Genomic DNA, 20,051 nt, shown 5'->3' with positions numbered 1-20,051 from the left:
GAGGAGTCGAGAACTGAAGCTCCTAAAGATGCTACCAAGACGGTTTTCAGCTTTAAACAGTTCAAGGCATGCGGACCAAAGGAATTCACCGGATAAGATGGCCCAACAGCTATGTTTCAATGGTTTGATTCCATCGAAGTCACTCGGCGCCAAAGCGGCTGTCCAGAAAATCTCCGTACCTTAAACGCAACCGGCGTCTTCCGGTCCCGAGCTCTAGACTGGTGGACGGCCGAGCGAAACAAACGCGGAAATGATGCAGCTTATGAGCTGACTTGGAAAGAGCTGAAAGCCATTATGATGGACGAATTCTACCCTCCCCATGAACGCCAAAAGCTGGAGGATGAGTTTTGGAACATTAAGCAGAAGGATGGAGATAAATCAGCCCTGACTGCTCGCTTTAAACAGCTCAGCATCATCTGTCCCGATCAAGTCAAGACGTCAGACATGGCCATCAAGAAGTACATTCGAGCTCTACCCGGTTGTGTTGCCGATTTTGTTCACGCCGCGAAGAAGTCATCAATTGAAGAGACTTACTTGCTTGCCGCCGAGATCAACGACAAGCGAGTAAAAGCTGGTTTCTGGGATAAGCCCTCAAAGTCTCTGCATCAAGCCACCACTGCACCGACCGCCGAAACCGCCACTGCTTAACCATCCAAGTCATCACGCCGCAAGAAAAAGCACAACAACAACAATAGCTCCAGCAACAAAAACTGTGTTGTCACTACCACTGCTAACCCTCTGCAAGCCGTACCGGCTCAGCAGTAGTCTCACCATCGACCAGCACCAGTTACCCAAGCGCCGCCAGCAAAGCGTGCTTACACAGGTCCCCACCCGCTCTGCCCGACATGCTCATATAATCATCCGGTGGGTCTTGCCTGTCGATTCTGCGCTCATTGCAATTTGTACGGACACTTCACTGTCAACTGTCGCTATGGTCCCCGCAACACCGCAGCTCCTGCCACTACTCATCAAGCTCTACTCCCAGCCCCGCAAGGCCAACAAGCAGCTCAGGCACCCACGATCAATGCTCGAGTCTGCTTTGCATGTGGTGATCCTAACCATTTTGCAAACATGTGCCCGAACAGGGTTGTGAAGCAAGAGCCCCAGCAGCAACCTCAGCAGCAGCAACAAGCAGCACGCGCCAGAACCTTTAACATCAATGCTCGTCAAGCCCAGGCTGACAACAACGTGGTTAATGGTACGTTCCTTGTGAATGGTATTTATGCATCGTGTTTGTTTGATACTGGAGCTGATAACTGCTTTGTGTCGTTTGAATTTGAGAAGCTCCTTAGTCCTAAACGCTCTTATCTCCCCTCGTCATTCGAAGTTGAAGTCGCTACTGGAAGAACTATCGCCGTTAATTCTGTTCTTCGTGATTGTACTCTCGAGCTCAACAATCACATCTTCCCAATCGACCTCATTCCGATGCAGCTCGGAAGTTTTGACGTCATAGTAGGCATGGACTTTCTTCGCGAAAACCATGCTGAAGTTGTGTGCTTCGACAAGATGATTCGATTCTCGCTTGCGAATGGTGATTTACTATGTGTCTATGGCGAAACTGCTTCGAAAGGTCTCAAGCTCATGTCATGTGTCCAAGCTAGCAAGTACCTCCGCAAGGAATACAGAGCTTTCTTGGCCAACATTGTAGTAGCAGAAAAGGAAAAGAAGAGGAAGACAGAAGTTAAAGACGTTCCCGTGGTCCGTGAATTTCCTCAGGTGTTCCCTGATGATCTTCCTGGACTACCGCCAAGTCGTGATATCGACTTCCGTATCGACCTCATTCCTGGAGCCAACCCCGTAGCCAAAGCCCCTTATCGACTCGCGCATCCGAAATGCGGGAACTCTCGAACCAACTCCAAGAATTACTTGAAAAAGGTTTTATTCGCCCGAGCACCTCTCCTTGGGGTGCGCCAGTCCTCTTCATTAAAAAGAAGGATGGGTCGTTCAGGATGTGTATCGATTACTGGGAACTGAATAAGTTAACCATCAAGAACCGCTATCCGCTACCCCGCAACGACGATCTATTTGACCAACTGCAAGGTGCTACGTGTTTCTCGAAGATTGATCCACGCTCAGGCTATCATCAGCTACGCATTCAGGAAGAAGATATACCCAAAACCGCTTTTCGCACTCGTTACGGCCACTATGAGTTCGTTGTTATGCCTTTTAGTTTAACTAACGCACCCGCGATTTTCATGGATCTGATGAATCGCGTGTGTAAGCCGTATCTTGACCGTTTCGTCATCGTGTTCATCGACGATGTCTTGATCTATTCCAAGTCGAAGGCCGAACACGCGCAACATCTACGTTTGGTTCTCGAGTTACTCCAGGGGAACCAACTCTATGCCAAGTTCTCCAAGTGCGAATTCTGGTTAGAAGAGGTTCAGTTTCTGGGTCACATCATGAATAGTCAAGGTATCCATGTCGATCCTGCGAAGATTGAAGCAGTTAAGAGCTGGATTACGCCAAAGAACCCGTCTGAAGTCCGTTCTTTTCTCGGATTAGCGGGTTATTATCGACGATTTATCGAAGGATTCTCCAAGATCGCTGTGCCGCTTACCGCTCTTACGCATAAAGACAGATCTTTTGTTTGGGGAACTGAACAAGAGTCTGCTTTCCAAACCCTCAAGCATAAGCTTTGTAATGCTCTTGTTCTCACGTTGCCCGATGGGAACGACGATTTCATTGTCTATTGTAATGCTTCCAACCTTGGTCTTGGTTGTGTTCTCATGCAACGGGACAAGGTTATAGCTTACGCTTCTCGACAGCTCAAAATCCACGAGAAGAACTATACAACCCATGATCTCGAGCTAGGTGCGGTTGTTTTTGCATTACAGATTTGGCGACACTACCTGTATGGTACCAAGTGTACGATCTTCACCGATCACAGGAGTTTACAACACATCTTTGATCAGAAAGAACTCAATATGCGTCAACGCCGATGGGTAGAACTCCTCAACGATTACGACTGTGAGATTCGTTATCACCCAGGCAAAAAAATGTCGTTGCCGACGCACTCAGCAGACGGAGTTATTTGCTCAACATTCATAATACCCAAGCCCAGCACGATCTCGAAACCCTCATCCGCGAAGCCCAACATGCTTGTTTTAATGAACGCACCTTGAAGAAGGAGAGAATCTATCACGATGGAGCTCAGCTTGTAAGCAAATCGAATGGGATCTTCTATTTTCTGGACCGAATTTGGATCCCCAAACGGACCGAATTACGAAATATTTTAATGGACGAAGCCCACAAATCCCGGTATTCTATTCATCCCGGTGCCGATAAAATGTACCAAGATCTTCGCTACAAGTACTTGTGGCTGAGCATGAAAAGGGATATCACTCTCTATGTCGGAAGATGCCTGACTTGTGCAAGGGTCAAGGCTGAACATCAAAGACCCTCTGGCTTACTCGAACAACCCCCAATTCCTATATGGAAGTGGGAGAGTATAGCTATGGATTTCATAACAAAGCTTCCGCCCACATTATCAGGTCACGACAGTATCTGGGTTGTCGTTGATCGTTTGACCAAATCAGCCCACTTTTTGCCAATACGAGAAGACTACAAGGTAGAACGATTAGCCCGAATCTACACCGACGAGATCATTTGTAATCATGGTACACCTCGTGACATCATCTTTGACCGTGATGCCCGGTTTACATCACGATTGTGGGAAACGTTTCAAGCAGCTCTCGGTACGTCGCTTAACTTAAGTACCGCATTCCATCCTCAAACCGACGGATAGACTGAAAGAACGATCCGTACTCTTGAAGACATGCTCCGTGCGTGTGTCATAGACTTCGGTGGCAATTGGAATAAATACCTGCCGTTAGTTGAATTCTCGTACAACAACAGTTATCATACCAGCATCCAGATGGTACCATTCGAGGCCCTATTTGGAAGAAGATGTCGATCGCCTATTGTGTGGCACGAGATCGGTCACTCGCAATTAACCGGTCCTGAGCTATTGCAAGAAACGACTGATAAAGTCCTCCAGATCCGAGACAACTTGTTGAAAGCTCGGAGTAGACAAAAAAGTTACGCCGATAGAAGACGCAAACCCCTAGAATTCGACGTTGGCGACTACGTACTCCTAAAGGTATCCCCTTGGAAGGGTGTGGTCAGATTCGGCAAGAAAGGGAAACTAGCGCCTCGATATGTTGGACCTTTTAAGATTCTGGAAAGGATCGGAAAAGTCGCCTACAGACTCGAACTACCTGAGGAACTTAGTAACGTCCACCCGACTTTCCATGTGTCAAACCTCCGAAAGTGCCTAGCTGAGCATGATCTAATTGTACCTCGACGACCTTCAAATAAGCGAAACGCTACACTTCGTGGAGGAGCCTGTCGAAATCATGGATCGCCAAACCAAGCAACTCAGACGCTCGCGCATTCCTATCGTGAAAGTCCGATAGGAAGGTAAACGAGGCGCAGAGTTCACTTGGGAACTCGAAAGCGACATGAAGGCGAAGTACCCGCAGTTGTTTAAGTGAAAGTCTAGAGAAAGAAAGTAGCAAAAGGTGATTCAAGGTGTTGTGCAGCTTTTAGCCAAATTTCGGGACGAAATTCCCTAAACAAGGGGAGGCTGTAACACCCCGTGTTTTAGAAAGTCAAAGTCAAAGTCAAGATTGACTTCTTTGATTGTAGTTAGTCTATTTTTATGTTTTTACGTTAGTTGTATTATGTGGAGTATCTAATTACAATCGAAGTAATCGAAGTATACTTATCGATGCGAACCGCTTTACGACTGTGAATAATAGGAAGTAACAATGCGATAAAGTCAATTAATCAATAATCGAGCTAATCTAATCATCATCGAACTCGAGACTCAAATTACGTGAATTTTGGTGTTAATATACGTGTGTGTGTGCCTTATGTGTTACTTGTGCATGCCTACTTTATGTTATGTGTGGTAATCAATCGAAACTCGACTCGAAATCGAAACCCAATCTAACTCAACCAAAATCGAATCATGATAATTAGTGGAGAAGAGATAGCACGAGATATAGATGATTGTATGTTAGATATAGTGGTTGGGATTAAAAGTAATTTGAATAGGAAACTCTAACGAAACTCTATCGTATTCTCATCAATCGCAATCGAGATCGAAATATCAAAAATCGTCGCACCAAACACTTGAATCGTGCAGCTGATCGATCAGGTTACCAGCCAATCAAACAGCCAGCCGATCGGACTGCTGTCCGATCGGACAGGCTGACCGATCGAGCTGCCTGGCTGATCGGCCAGCCCTTTCCTCATTTGGCATCCTATAAATACCCCTTGTCACTTTCAAACTTTCTACTTTTGGAAACCTCTGTCCGACCAGCTCGTTCTCCCCTCTTTTTCTCAAGATTCCTCTCGATTCCGGTAAGATTTCGTCCTAAATCTTGTACTTTCTTGATCTACGCGCACTCCTACACCTTTCTATCTTTAAAATCTTGATTTCTAATCATGAAATCATCAAGATTCAAGTGTTCTAGGATGATGTCATCATGGTGTTCTTGAAGAACTTAATGTTTTGGCTTCAATCCACCAAGAATCAGTTGGATCTAGCCGATTTCCACATAAACAAACAAGGATCTTTCATAGATCTAAACATTTACACGGTGAAAAGGATTGAAAGATGGTTTTCCAACTTTCTTTCAACTCTTTTACACTCAATGCCTTCAAAACCGATAGAAACGGAGCTTGTGCCGACTAACAAATCACTCTGGTGATTGCATGCCTCAAGATCTGGATTCTATCCACGAGATTCACCGACTTCGGGTTAAACGTTAAACTCCGTCCCGAACAGTTCACCGGCCGGATTTGGGTGATTCCTGTCCGATCAGGAGAACCAAGTAAAGACGAGTTTTCTATTGTTCAACTCGCTCTCAAAATATCTTAATAAAATGACAAATCAGAACAGCCAAGTGTTAGACGAACAGGCCGACCAGGTCAGGATGCTGACCGATCGGACAGTCAGCAGAACGACGGGCCAGCCGATCGGCTAACACATGGCCCTACACTTAATAAATTTTGAAGACTAGTATTGAACGAACAGCTATTCGATCGGACTACCGTCCGATCGGATTACTCTTCGGATCATGAGATACTATACTTCAACACTTAGTCGATTTTCAACGTGTTCAATGCACTAGGAGTGCCACCCGATCGAACAGCCGTCCGATCAGGTGACACCCTGCTGAGAACTTGTCTTGCTAGAAGTACCTAACCGATCGGGCTGCCGGCCGATCGAATGACCGTCCAATCGACTGAACTGAAAGGTAAAGATACTTCAATGTTTTCAAATGCTACAACGAAAACTTCAAAAGTCAAACCATCATATGCAAACACATCCTTCTCAAAGGAAGAAACAATCCACTCGAACAGCCATCCGATCGGCCTACCGACCGACCGGACAACTGTCCGAACGGACTGTCAACCGAACGGTCACCCGTCCGATCGGACTACCGGCCGATCGACCAGCTGTCCGACCTTCCCACACTTGTTTTCCGTTTTACGCGTTGCTTATCGTTATGCTATCGAACTATTCAGGCTAACCTTACTCTCAAGCGCTCCCTTCAATCCATCAAACGCTGTGAGTATACTCGAACCCTTTTTGCTTTAGCACTTTTGGGTGTTACATACGTTACTTATTCTAAATCACAATCGAACACACTACTCAATTACCTTAAACGCTAACCGTTACCGCATGTATTACGCGACTAAATGAATGCTTGTTGTTATGTTTACACGTGGAATGTTCTCTACCCGCCTTAATGACGATAGTACTATAGTTTGGATTCAGCACCCGTTCACACGGGGGTTGTTAAGGACAATTACTTGCTTGGATTACGGTGGTAATCATGTATTGCGAACTGCCTCGGGCAGTCAACCCACAATCATTGGTATCGATAGATCCATGTCGATAATTAACATGCTTCGTTTTCCTCTATGTACGTGCTGGTTATGCGTAAACTATTTCGAACTCTATTATGAAACTTGTATGCTCACCTTTACATTTATATATTGACTTTATTTTAACGTATGTGACAGGTATTTAAGATGCTTATCTGCTAGGAAGGCGAAGCTAGAATAAAAGTCTAGAGCATAGTTGTCTGTAGATCTTGCAGCCTGAGTCTCTAGACATAGATAAACAATATTTATATTTAAATCTGAGTTGTCGTAACAGAATATTTGCCTGGATCTTATCTGTAATAATTTGTTTGCTATTTGAGGTACGGTATGGGATGTATTATATAAATTGAATAGTAATGATAATTGTTATGGAAACTTCTGGACAATCTGTTTCGCTCAGTGCTATGCCCCGATGATTCCGCCATCGGTTGGGGTGTGACATACGGGCTAGGGATACGATAAATTATTACCGCTTGGTCGGGTATGGGATCATATGTCGGATTGTGACTAGAAAATCCGCATAACCCGTTTTAATCTGTCTTGCTTGAGAACTTAAACATTGGGGGTTAACGCGACCGTGTCCTGGATATCCTCGGCTCATTTAAATGCAAATGACCACGACCTAAGCACGGAGTGTAGGCATATTCCCGACAGATGCTAATGCTATATAAAACATTTTTCTGCCCATATTGGGGATACCCTTTATGGGTTAAAGTGGTGTGTCGGTTAATCATGTTATCGGTTTCTGTACCGGGCCCTATATGTATTGACAAACATGTAAAACTGTATACAAGATAATTATTATTGTCCCAAGTTATTTATGAAAATACATGTGCCTTGTGCACTTACAATGATTTTGAAATATTTTTCAAAATGTGTCGGTTATTTGTATTTACCCATGTAAACTAACGTACCTTCAAAAGACTAAGTGAAAGTTTGCAAGGTTATGAAATAGGCTGGAAGTGCTCGGTACTGCTTAAGAGGAATTTGCAACTCATTGCATTTGAAGCCTAGTAGTCTGCATATTTCATTTTGTTATTTTCGATCCGCTTGTGGATCTTTTGATACATCCGTCTGTATAATATTTTTGAACATTCGGACAACTATAATTTCTAATAGTATTTTAAATCGAATACTTACGTTGTGCTATTTGTGAATTTGACATCAATCGTCACGTACCCCAATTCCAGGCCCACCGGGAAATACAGGGTGTGACAAGTAGATTGGGCAAAACGTCCTTTATGTTGGCTCAAACTTACAGGTTTCAGACCCTATGTTTTAATCTTGCTGAAAACAACCTTTACGTTTATTTTTGTTATATGTTCAATCCTTTATGGCTAACCAGGTTAATTTTCTCAATTTAATCCCCTCACATGCCTACATGTGAGGGTATATTTGTCATTTTCCCCCTTCTTGTAAAACCCCCAAAATACCATTAAAGCCACATTTCTTCATCACCTTCAGTTGAAAAGCCTACCCACGATTCTTCATCACCTTCAATTGAAACCCCATGAATCAAATCATCATCAAATAAATCGATCTACCCTTATCAAATGTCATCATCAAACTCATCTTCAATGTCATCAAATCAATCGATCTATTCTGTTTATCTCTTTTCCAGTCATTGACCACCGAAGAAGATCAGAATATTTCGGTGACGATGAGGAATCTGCCGCCGCGGTCGCGAAATTCGAGGCTGAAGCACCAGCATAGTGTGGAGTATTGGATGATGGCGTCGTTGTTGTGTGAGAATTATGGTGGTGAGGTAGTTAGGGTTTTGGATCTGCAAGCAGCGGATGTGTTTTTTGTTTTGTTTTTTTTATCGTTGAGTTTTAATACGCATGGAGGAATACAAGGGATCTGAATACGAAGATCGATAGACAGTTACTGGTAAAATTTGGAGGTGATGATGAACCGGGGTTAATGGTATTATGGGTTTACAAGAAGGGGGAAGAAAATGACAAATATGCCCTCACATGTTAGGCATGTGAGGGGAATAAACTGAGAAAATTAACATGGTTAGTCATAAAGGATTGAACCTGCAACAAAAATAAACGAAGATGTTGTTTTCAGCAAGATTTCAACATAAAAGCTGAAAACTGGAAGTTTGAGAAAACATAAAGGACGTTTTGTTCAATTTACTCAAAATATTTTTTTAATTAACGTTGGACAATGGTCCCTTTTTGAAACTCAAAACATCACCGGGGTTTTCACAATCATGTTCCCTCCATTTTTTTCGAAGAACACACCCAAGGGGTCGTGTACGTGGCGTTTTCCGACGTAAAGTGGCAAACTTCACGTTGCCCCAAATTGAACTATTTCACATTGCCATTAATCAAACTATTTTGGTAGGAACCCATTTTACCCCTAACTCAACTCCATGGCCGGCTCTTAGGGTGGGCGGGGAGAATCACCGGCCAGGACCCGATACTTTGAAGGGCAAGTTATTTAAAAAAATATCGGATATGGAAATGTAAAAATAAATAAATTAATAGGGTATACTTATACAAACACCAACATTGGCCCACTTACAAAACTATTTTTATGGTTTAATTAGTTATTAGTCCATTGCCATTAGACCATGTGTAGTGGTTTAGCTTAATAATGCCCCCACCATGGGGCGTTTTGCGATATGTGGCAGTCCAGTCAGCATGGGGCACTATTTGGGGTTATTGCAAAAGTGTCGTAGTGGGAATAATGCCCAATAACGCCCATTCCAATCATTAAACAATTATTTTTTTTATAGAGAAAAGGATAAAAAAAAATAAGAAAATGAAACTTACACTTGGACCACTCCCATTGGCCACATGCAATTTTGAGTTGACCACTTCAGCGTTTTTTTTATAACGCCGGAATCAATTTTGTCAAATAAAATGCCGGAAAACGCCCGGGTGTAATGGGTGGGGGCCGTGTTTTGGCGTTTTTTATTTTATTTTTTTTTTTAAAAACGCCCCACTAAGTGGGGTCTTAGGTTTAAACTTTAATAAGCTCAATATCCAATTTCGTTAAATCCTAAAGACATATTTTTTCGAGCTTGAACATTGTAATCAATTTTTATTTTTAGGGCCGGCCTTTGCTCCGCTCGGCCGTATTCCCCATGTCTACTTTCTCTTTACCAGCAATGTTTTAAAAACCGGTTTTTAAATCAAACCGGATTAGGCTAAAAAATGGTTCAACCGGTTTAACCAGGTTGTACCGAGCGGTTCAACCGGGTTGACTAGCTAACTCTATAATTTCATAAAAACATCAACTCAAAAGTTAATCCAAAAGTGCATGATTACATATTAAAAAATTATCCAAAAGTAAATCCATAATAAAAAATAATCCAAAAGATAATCTAAAACCATTCAATTTTCCAACAAGCTTTTTTAAATGAAAGTGTACGATATATTAAGCCATTTGAGTGTCGAATACATCAACTATTTTCATTTTATACAATATTAATTAGAAATTTTAGTTATGAATAATCATAATATATAAAAATTACGTAAGTTAAGTAACATATACAATAAAATAAGTAACAACCCAAACTAAAATAACCCTGGGCCGGTACCGATATTACGTTTCAAACCGGTATACCGGATTTTACCGCCGGTACAAACCTTATGCCGTTTCACTTATTTACCGGGGTGTTTCGTACCGGATTTTCATCTGGAAATGGTAATACCGGTATAACCGGCCGGTATTTACCGGTTTTTAAAACATTGTTTACCAGTCTAATCCCCTGGTTAAAAACCTGACCACATGTTTCCGTTTCTGGTTGAGCCACTAACCCAAACATGCCGCCATAGGCTCATTCGATGAGTTTGGGTGGTTCGGGTGCTATGGCCTATGGGTGTTCACCAGTCACCCCATACAAATAGTCAACTCTCCAATCCATACCTCCATATCTTCGGGAACAAAGTCTTCACCCTCCAGAACCTTCCTGAGTCAACTCAGATCTTGAATTCCATTGATTTCCCTTCATCCAATCTGGTTTGATCTTCCAATTTTCCCCTTCTTATTCAACAATTAGGGTTCATAGGGGTTCCAGTTGAATTGGGTATAATTTGAAGATGGAGGGAGGTGGTGTGGTGTCAACAGAGAAACAGAATACAGACTCCACTACGACGTCGTCTTACACGTACTGGGTCAGAGAAGTCAAACAAGATGCTGCACCACTCCCTGTTCCTAGGAAACTCACTGCAGAGGATGTTTCAGCTGGGTCTGGTTCATGTACTCATCTGGGTTCTGCTTGGAATAAGGTAAATTGTTGTAGTTTGTTTTGTTTGATTGATGATGCTAGAGTTAATAGAATGGATCTGTTTGTTGCATAGTGTAGTGGGTCCATGTTGTTCATCACTTATTTGATAACTTGTTTGCGTTTAGATGGTAATTATTCATGTTTGGTGATGATGGTTGTATGCGTGTTTTCGTGTTTACTTGAAAATACATATTGGTAGAAGTTGATTGATAGGAATCCTATTCTAGTTGTTACTTAATAGTCTTGGTTTAATTGTGAGAGGGGGGGAGTGTAATTTCTAATGCTATAAATAAGGGGGCAATGGCTCATGTAAAGGAGGAGAGGGAGAGTTTGTTATTTGTTTAGGCTCCATTGTGGAGAGGCTCCCTTGTGGAGAAGGGCTTAGCCCGGGATCACTTCGGTGATAGTTATCTTCCTATTGTGTTTCTATATAATCATCTATCAATTTCAGCTTATTTCTTTGTTAATCCGTAATTGTCTGTATCGATTCCTATCATTGATTCACTAGTGATTATGCAATGGTTTTTAATAGTGTGTATTTACATATGAATAGAAGATGTTTTCGGGTTAATTATGAAAATGTCAATCTTTAGCAAGGAGAACTAACAGTAACCGCTAAACGGTGGTTTTTGTTTCTCAAAGTAGTTGTAGTTCTCAAGTTTTAAACTTTTTTCGAAGAATTTTTTGTTAATTGTGTTGTATAGCAAGCAGAACTAACCGCTAAACATGGCCGGCCCTGGGGGTGGGTGAGGAGGACCACCGGCCAGGGCCCGATATTTCGAGGGGCACATTTTTTGATGAAAAAAATCCGATATGTATATGTAAAATATATTTTTTTAATAGGGTACACCCATACAAACACCAACATAGGCCCCCTTACAAAACTATTATGTTTGGGCTCTTAGATCTAAGAGCCCAAAACAAAAAAATGTCCTCAAGATTTGCATTACCAGCTCCCACGTTTAGATTAGTTATTAACCCCTTTGGCATTAGGTTTAGACCTTTAGTGAGCCCAATACCCAATTTCGTTAAGGTTTAAGGGCACATTTTTACGAGCTCGAACAGGGTACACGAATTCTCAGGGCCGGCCCTGCCGCTAAATGGTGGTTTTTGTTTCTTAAAGTAGTTCTCAAGTTTTTAAATTTTTTCGAAGAATTTTTTGTTAATTGTATTGTATTTTAAAATGATAATGGCATGTAATAGCAACTTAGTGTTGACAAATGAATACCACTTTTTAGTCATTATATGTTTTTAAGCGGTGACATCTTCGTAACTAACTCAAAAAAGCGTCTAGTCAGAATTTGATTTACTAGTGAATACAATATAGTTTATAGCCGTGTGTTTAGCAGCGAATACATCACGTTTTCTTGTTAATTATGAGAATCCCACACCGTTAAAAGTTAAAACATCTTCACCAAGTATATCCATTTGAAAAAAATGATAACCACTCTTTAGTAGTCGTATCTGTTTGATGAAGACTTTTTACGCGATAACATTTCTGTAATGAACTCGAAAACATGCAGGTCAGAATTTGATTCACCAGTGAATACAATATAAGCATATATTAGTGTATTTATTAATGCACACAACATGTTTTCGTATTAATTATGAAAATGTTATCGCGCAAAAGAATCTTCATCAAGGAGATTTAACATTCCAACTGCTAAATAGTGGTTTTCGTTTCTCAAAACCGTTCTCCAATTTTAATTATTTTTTCCAAGAATTTTTGCTAATTGCACTGGATTTTAGAATGGAAAAATTACAAGTTTTGTCCTTTATCTTTATACCACTTTTCAGGCGGTGTCCTTTTTAACGAATGTTGACAGTCAGTGTCCTTTACTAGGTATTTTGTTGCAAGTTTAGTCCTTTACACCCAACCCAGTTAAAGAACCATGTTAATTGTTGGTGTAAAGGACTAAACTTGTAACAAATACCTAGGTAAAGGACTAAACTTGCAACAAAATACCTAGTAAAGGAAACCGCCTGTCAACAATTAACAGGGTTTTTTAACTGGGTTGGGTGTAAAGGACTAAACTTGCAACAAAATACCTAGTAAAGGACACCGCCTGTCAACATTCGTTAAAAAGGACACCGCCTGAAAAGTGGTATATAGATAAAGGACAAAACTTGTAATTTTTCCTTTTAAAATGATAGTGGCATGTAACAGCAACTTAGTGTTAACAATGTGACGATTTATAAATATATGGTTGGCTTGATAACCCTTTTTGGTGGTCTTATGTGCTTAATGAGGATCTTTTTACGCTGTTACATTTTCAAAATCAGCTCGAATACACGCTAGGTCAAAACTGTAGTTTCTAGAAGTGTGTTCATGTGTAAATCCAACATGTTTTCATCATAGTTGTCAATAGCGGCTATAGTGACCGCTATAGCGTGCTATGTAGCGAAGTGACCAAGTGTCGCTATTTGGGTCATAGCGACCAATAGCGTGAATAGCGACTTTTTTTTTTCTTCTTTTTTTGATGTAAATAGCAATTAGATATAGCTATAATATAGCTGGATTTATAGTTTTTTGTTAAATATACATGTAAAATAGCATATATACCAAGGTATTTTGATATAATATACATATAAAAAATTTCAAAATTCTTTTTCTAGTGTATGGCTATATATAAAATAACGGTCGCTATTTGTCGCTATTCGCTATGTAGCATATAGGTCCCGTGTCGCTATTCGCTATTAACAACTATGGTTTTCATGTTAAATAAGAAAATGTCATCGTGTAAAAAGATCTTTATCAAGCAGATCCGACGGCTAAAACAGTGGTTCTCGTTTTTAAAATAATTCTCAAAGTTTTATTGGTTCTCATATATGTATAAATAATTTGATATACTGATATACATTATAAAGGTGGAACACATTTGAGAAAATTAACCTTTTATAAGCAAATATTTGAGGTATAGAAATGTAATTGCATACCCGTTTATAGGCTGGAACATGGGAGGAGAAGAACTTAAACAAATGGGCAACTGAAAGAATCAAGGTTTGGTTTTTGTACCGAAGCTTATGTAGTTGACTTTTAGTCAACTATTATCATATGCCAAAATTCAAAAATTAATCTGCTGAAATTTGCTTGTCTCGTTTGTGTTGTATAACACTGCAGGAGTTACTTCTATCAGTGGGTTCCTTGGAGTTCTCTTCTGGGAATGCAAAAATTGCAGAAGTATCGAGATGCACAGGAGACGTGAGTATTTTTCTTAGAGGTGGCAAAACGGGCGGGTCATTCAGTTTGGGTAACGGGTCAAAATTTGTAGGGTTGGGTTCATTATTTACAATGTTTCTTATCTTTTTTTTAATTTAACTGCCATTTTCGTCCCTGTGGTTTGGTGGAAAATGCCACTTCAGTCCAAAAAAAAAAGTGGCGCCAGTTCCGTCCTCAACATTTTTGAAACGTGCCACTTCAGTCTAAAAAGATAACGCCTTGCGCCAGTTCCGTCCTTAACGTTTTTAAGTGCGCGTTATCTTTTTGGACTGAAATGGCACGTTTCAAAAATGTTGAGGACGGAACTGACGCAAATTTTTTTTTTTTTTTTTGACTGAAGTGGCATTTTCCACCAAACCACAGGGACGAAAATGGCAGTTAACTCTTTTTTTTTCAATTTTCAGGCATTTTTAGTGACGGTTAGGAACAAGAAGCGTGTTGGGTATACATATGAAATCACATTGAAAGTCAAAGGTAAGCAAGCCGCTAGAAGTCCTGTTTTTCCTCTTAATGTCGGAAATTTCAACCAGTTGACTTGAAATTGGTTTATTTTGGTTAGGTTTAATTCAATGGGCCAAATGGGTCAAACTTAAAAATGTTGACTTAGAATGAAATTGTCACATGGGTGAAGCAGATCAAATGTGCAAAGACTAGCCCAAAGTGTTATTTAGATGTTTATAACCTTTAATCGATTTAGTAACAAAAATCGGAATTTTTTTTTAACAAAATAGTTTTTTTTTTATTCAAATCTAACACATTTCATGAAATACTAAAAATGACACAAAAATGTTGATGAGTCAAACCTAGGGGTGCAAACAAGCCGAGCCCGAGCTCGATTAACTTATGAGCATGGTTTTAAAAAATGTTTGAGGCGTGCACCTCAAGGCGCGCCTCGAGGCGAAACCGCCAAAAAACGAGTCTGAGGCGCGCCTCATGGTGTTTTTAATGTATATGTGCCTCAGAGGGGTTGAGGCGCTAAGAAAGCTGCGCCTCAGGTGCGCCTCAGCAGATTTTGATAGTTGTTTTTGATGTTTTTGATTTTTTGTGTCAGTTTCAAGAATTTCATGTCTTTTTTAAGTGTGCTTTTGATGAATCTGATGATGAAATTAGTTAGTATTATTATTTATAATATATATAACGCCTCGTTTCGCCTCGAGGCTTACGCCTCGTGAGGCGAAGGGAAAACGCCTCGAAACTCATTTCCGTTCTTTTAAACCTTGCTTATGAGAGCTCGAGCTCGGCTCGTTGATTATCTATTAATTAATATATTAAATAAGAATCATATAAATAATAGACTCGTTTAGGCTCGTGAGCTTGATATTTGAAGCTCGGGATCGTTTACTAAACAAGCTTATTTTTAGGTTTGAGCTCGGCTCGTAAACAAGTTTAAATAAGCTCGGCTCATTTACTAGAAAACTTTAAGTAAGGGGAAAGTGTTATTAAATATTAAGAAAAATTAATATTACACTATGGCTCGACGAGCCTGGTGAGCTTCACATCCTAGGCTCGAGCTCGGGCTTGATAAATAAACGAGCTTTATTTTAGGCTCAAGCTTGGCTTGAGCTCAATAAGGCTTGGCTCACTTAGAGCTTTTTCTCGAGCCGATCTCGAGCAGCTCCTAAGCTCATTTGCACCCCTAGTCAAACCACATTAAAAAGTGACCTTTTCAACCCGACCCACGCTAATAATTTGTGAGCAGGGGAATGGCTTATTGGAGAAGAGAAGAAAACGTTCAAAGGCAATTTGGATTTCGCCGAGTTCTCGTACGGTGAACTAGACGATTTGCAGGTCATCTTTTCACACCACAACTCGCATATATGATTACAAAAATTATATTTTTTTTGGATAATAATCAGATTTAGTATGTTTTATGACGAGTTATGAAGCTAACCGCTTGTTTAAATTTTGTTACACTTATAGGTTGAAGTGAGGCTAAATGAGGACAAGGATCTTCTTCTTCAAGATAAACAAAGAATTCTCCAAGATATGAAGACGTTTCTGAAGCCTATCCGTGAGAAACTACTCGAGTTTGAAACAGAACTTAAACAAAGGTAGAAACGGCGTTGTTTTTAGCGTTTTCTGTTTCATTCGAAAGAATTGGTGTCAAATGGACCATACTTTCTTCAAACATGTAATTCTACTGTCTGCCTAAAGAACTTCATTTGGTAGGCTGTTGTGATGTTTGTTTCTTTCGCTTTGATTCACAAGACATTTGAATATTACGCGTCTTGAACTGTTGTCATTTCGTTTAGAAATTACGAATTTGGTCACACATGATAGATAATTTTAAAGAGTAATTTGTTATGGTATGATGGAAAATTTGGAATCTGGTTAATCAAACATGTGAATTAGTTGAAGATTTGAAGGGTGTTGGGTAGGTTGCATGTAGGTTTGTGACTTGTAGTCATTGTGGTTGGTATCAAGTGTTGTTTAGTATAGTGAGACTTTTTATGTGGATTGTTTAGTATAGTAAGACTATTTATATTTATGTGCATCTTGGTTTGTGTTATTTATTTAATTAATGCTATAATAATTTTGTGATGAGTGTAACGGGCTTGGGTAAGCTTTACCTTGGCATTTTAGGGCTATGAGTAATTTTTCAAGTTCAGGTTTTATACACAATTATAATTTTCATTTTCATTTTCAATATATACATTTACAAGTTGATGATATCATGGGGGAATAGTTTTGTTAAGTGGTTGGTCACTTTTGGCGGCCACTTTTGACTTTTATTTTTTTTATTTTTTTTCTTTTTTCATATAATAGTTACTTATAGGTGATGCCAAATTACAATTTTATCCCATGTGTAAAATTACGATTTCGCCTTGATTCAAAATAAAATTTTGCTTTTGTCCCTTGTTTAAATTTACGATTTTGTCCTCAGTTAAAAAATACAATTTTGTCCCCAGTTCAAAATAAAAATATGGTTTTGCCCTCGGCTAGAGTCTTGCCAAATTACTATTTGGTTTCCAGTTTAAAATTATGATTTTGCCCACAGCTAAAAATTACGATTTTGCCCACAGCTAAAATATTACGATTTTGCCCCCATTTCAAAAATAAAAAAAATGGTTTTGCCCTCGGTTCAAAATATTATTTTACCTCCATTTTAAAATTACGATTTTACCTCCGCTAAAAATTGCAATCTTGCCATCGTTTTTTTTTTCTTTGGCAAAACCATGGTAGTGTTTTATTTTACTTTGTTGACTTAATTTTGTTTTTATTCATGCCAAACGGCTGCCTAGCACTCACTAATTGGTCCTGACAAATTATTGTTTTGCCCCAACTCTAAATTACACGCTTGTCATCGTTTTAGTTAATTTTTTTTTATCATAACTATGTTACTGTTTTTCTTTAATTGGTTAACTTGATGTATCTTTTTTGATATCGTGTTATAGGTAGCATGTATATAACTAACCGACATAAAGGCGTACATGCTATTAACCTAAGAAATACTCGGTTTAGCGCCCCGCAACGCGGGCGGTGCATAACTCTAGCTGCCTAACACCGGCTCATTAGTCCTGAAAAATTACAGTTATGCCATGAGCCCAAAATTACGGTCTTATCATCGTTTTTTTCATAGCAAAATTATAGTAGTATTTTTTAATTGATTGAGAATTATTCGGTCATTGTCCCGCAACGCGGTTGGGGCATCTACTAGTTTATACACCTAAAACAATATATATACATATACATATATATATATATATATATATATATATATATATATATATATATATATATATATATATATATATATCTATATATATATATAGGGGGCTGCTAGAATGAGAACCACCCCGAGTTGTAAGAACCGCGAGAACTACACCCCACGGAGCGCCGTTCGCCGCGATTTTTTTTTTACAAGTAGATGTGTGCATTATCAACACGGCCGTAAAAAATCACGGCGAACGGCGCTCCGTGGGGTGTACTTTTTTACACCTCAAGTTTGGTGTTTTTTAATTTTTTTTCTTTTTTCTTTTTTTTTCACCAAACTTGAGGTGTAAAAAAGTACACCCCACGGAGCGCCGTTCGCCGTGATTTTTTACGGCCGTGTTTATAATGCACACATCTACTTGTAAAAAAAATCGCGGCGAACGGCGCTCCGTGGGGTGTAGTTCTCGCGGTTCTTACAACTCGAGGTGGTTCTCATTCTAGCGGCTCCCTATATATATATATATATATATATATATATATATATATATATATATATATATATATATATATATATATATATATATATATATATATAGGAGAAGGTTCATTTGAGAAGAAAATTTAATTGAGAACAAAAAGAACAAAGGGTAATTTTGTCAAACATTAAATAGTTTTTTCACTTATCTCATTTATTATCATTTTTTACTAATTAATTAGTCATAAAGACTAGTATCCTTCACACTAACTTTTTTTTGCCTACACACATCAAAAGTTATCCTACATATTTCGAAATTCATCCTACACGTTGAAATTTATCCTACACAACTCGGAATTTATCCTACACAACTCGTAATTTATCTTACACTTTAAATTATTTTATTTTATTTTTTTGAAAAAATATATATTTTGAAGATAATTTACAAAAAATTTAATGTATTAGCTATTAAAGAGGAAGACTACAAATTAATGAACCAATGTAGATTTACCATTGTACCCTTATAGTAACATTAAATACTTATATTAAATGAAGTAAAATAAAACATTCTTATTGGTTGAAATTTGTTCTTTTTTATTCTTACAAAAAATTTCTTCTCATTTGAACTCTCCACTATATATATATATATATATATATTTAGTTCATTTCTTTTATCATAACTATATATATATATATAAATAATGGGGCCAGTTAACGTACAAAATGGTTTATCGTACATTGCGTACGCTACAACCATAGCCGCCCAATCTCATGCGAATTCACACTTTGCCGTGCGATTTCATCAGCCACACCTACATCCATGCGAGATGCAATCATCCATGCGATTTCAAGCACACACATACAACATGCGATTTTGCAACTCCGTGTACGCTTTTTTTCTTACAACATGCGAATTCGATGTCGCGTACAGTTCGTACGTTAAGGGCATTTGTATTTTACACTTTACCTATATATAGTAATATTTACATAGATGATAGGGTCGTTTAGTCTCATGAGCCTATACGAGCTTGGTAAATGAAGGACAGGCTTGATTTCGTTTATTAAATAAGCTCAAGTTTAGACGTCATATGTTTAAGCCCAGGCTTGAGTTCGTTTATTAAATGAGCACAAGTTTAGACATCATATGTCTTGGGCTAGTCCATTTGATAGATTCAGTTGCCTTTTAGATAAGAGGTTATAGATTTAAACCGAGATATTTTTGAATTATTGGTGTAAAATTAATGTAAGATTAACATTTGCCTAGAAAAAACATACATTATGGTGGGTACACCTTTTGTTCCACATGAGGATACTTCAAAATGTTATTTTATTAGAAGACTAGGTTAGAACCCCGTGTATTACACGGGTTGAATAAATATAATTTTATATACTAATTAATAAAATAGTTACAGCTTTTAAAAACTCGTGTATTGCACGATTTGAGTAACACATGTCTTACACGAATAATGTAATCCGTTAACACATTTAGTCATCAAGATGTATTTTCTAACAAATTGAACTTTGAGATACTATTTACTTATTGTAACATCTCACTT

General features: G+C 39.0%; 1 protein-coding gene across 1 annotated transcript; it reads left to right on the top strand.

Annotated features, from left to right (window-relative positions):
• Nucleotides 1–10,646: 10,646 nt before the first annotated feature.
• Nucleotides 10,647–16,675, top strand: LOC110877560. The gene is made up of 6 exons (XM_022125714.2): nt 10,647–11,147; nt 14,094–14,147; nt 14,268–14,348; nt 14,771–14,840; nt 16,066–16,154; nt 16,287–16,675. Exons 1-6 carry the CDS (start codon nt 10,959–10,961, stop codon nt 16,419–16,421), a joined length of 618 nt encoding a protein of 205 aa, XP_021981406.1. The 5' UTR covers nt 10,647–10,958; the 3' UTR covers nt 16,422–16,675.
• The last annotated feature ends 3,376 nt before the right edge of the window (nt 16,676–20,051 follow it).

This window comes from Helianthus annuus, chromosome 9 (assembly GCF_002127325.2).
Source record: "Helianthus annuus cultivar XRQ/B chromosome 9, HanXRQr2.0-SUNRISE, whole genome shotgun sequence".
Lineage (NCBI taxonomy): Eukaryota > Viridiplantae > Streptophyta > Magnoliopsida > Asterales > Asteraceae > Helianthus > Helianthus annuus.
This window is presented reverse-complemented; position numbering and strand designations above follow the sequence as displayed.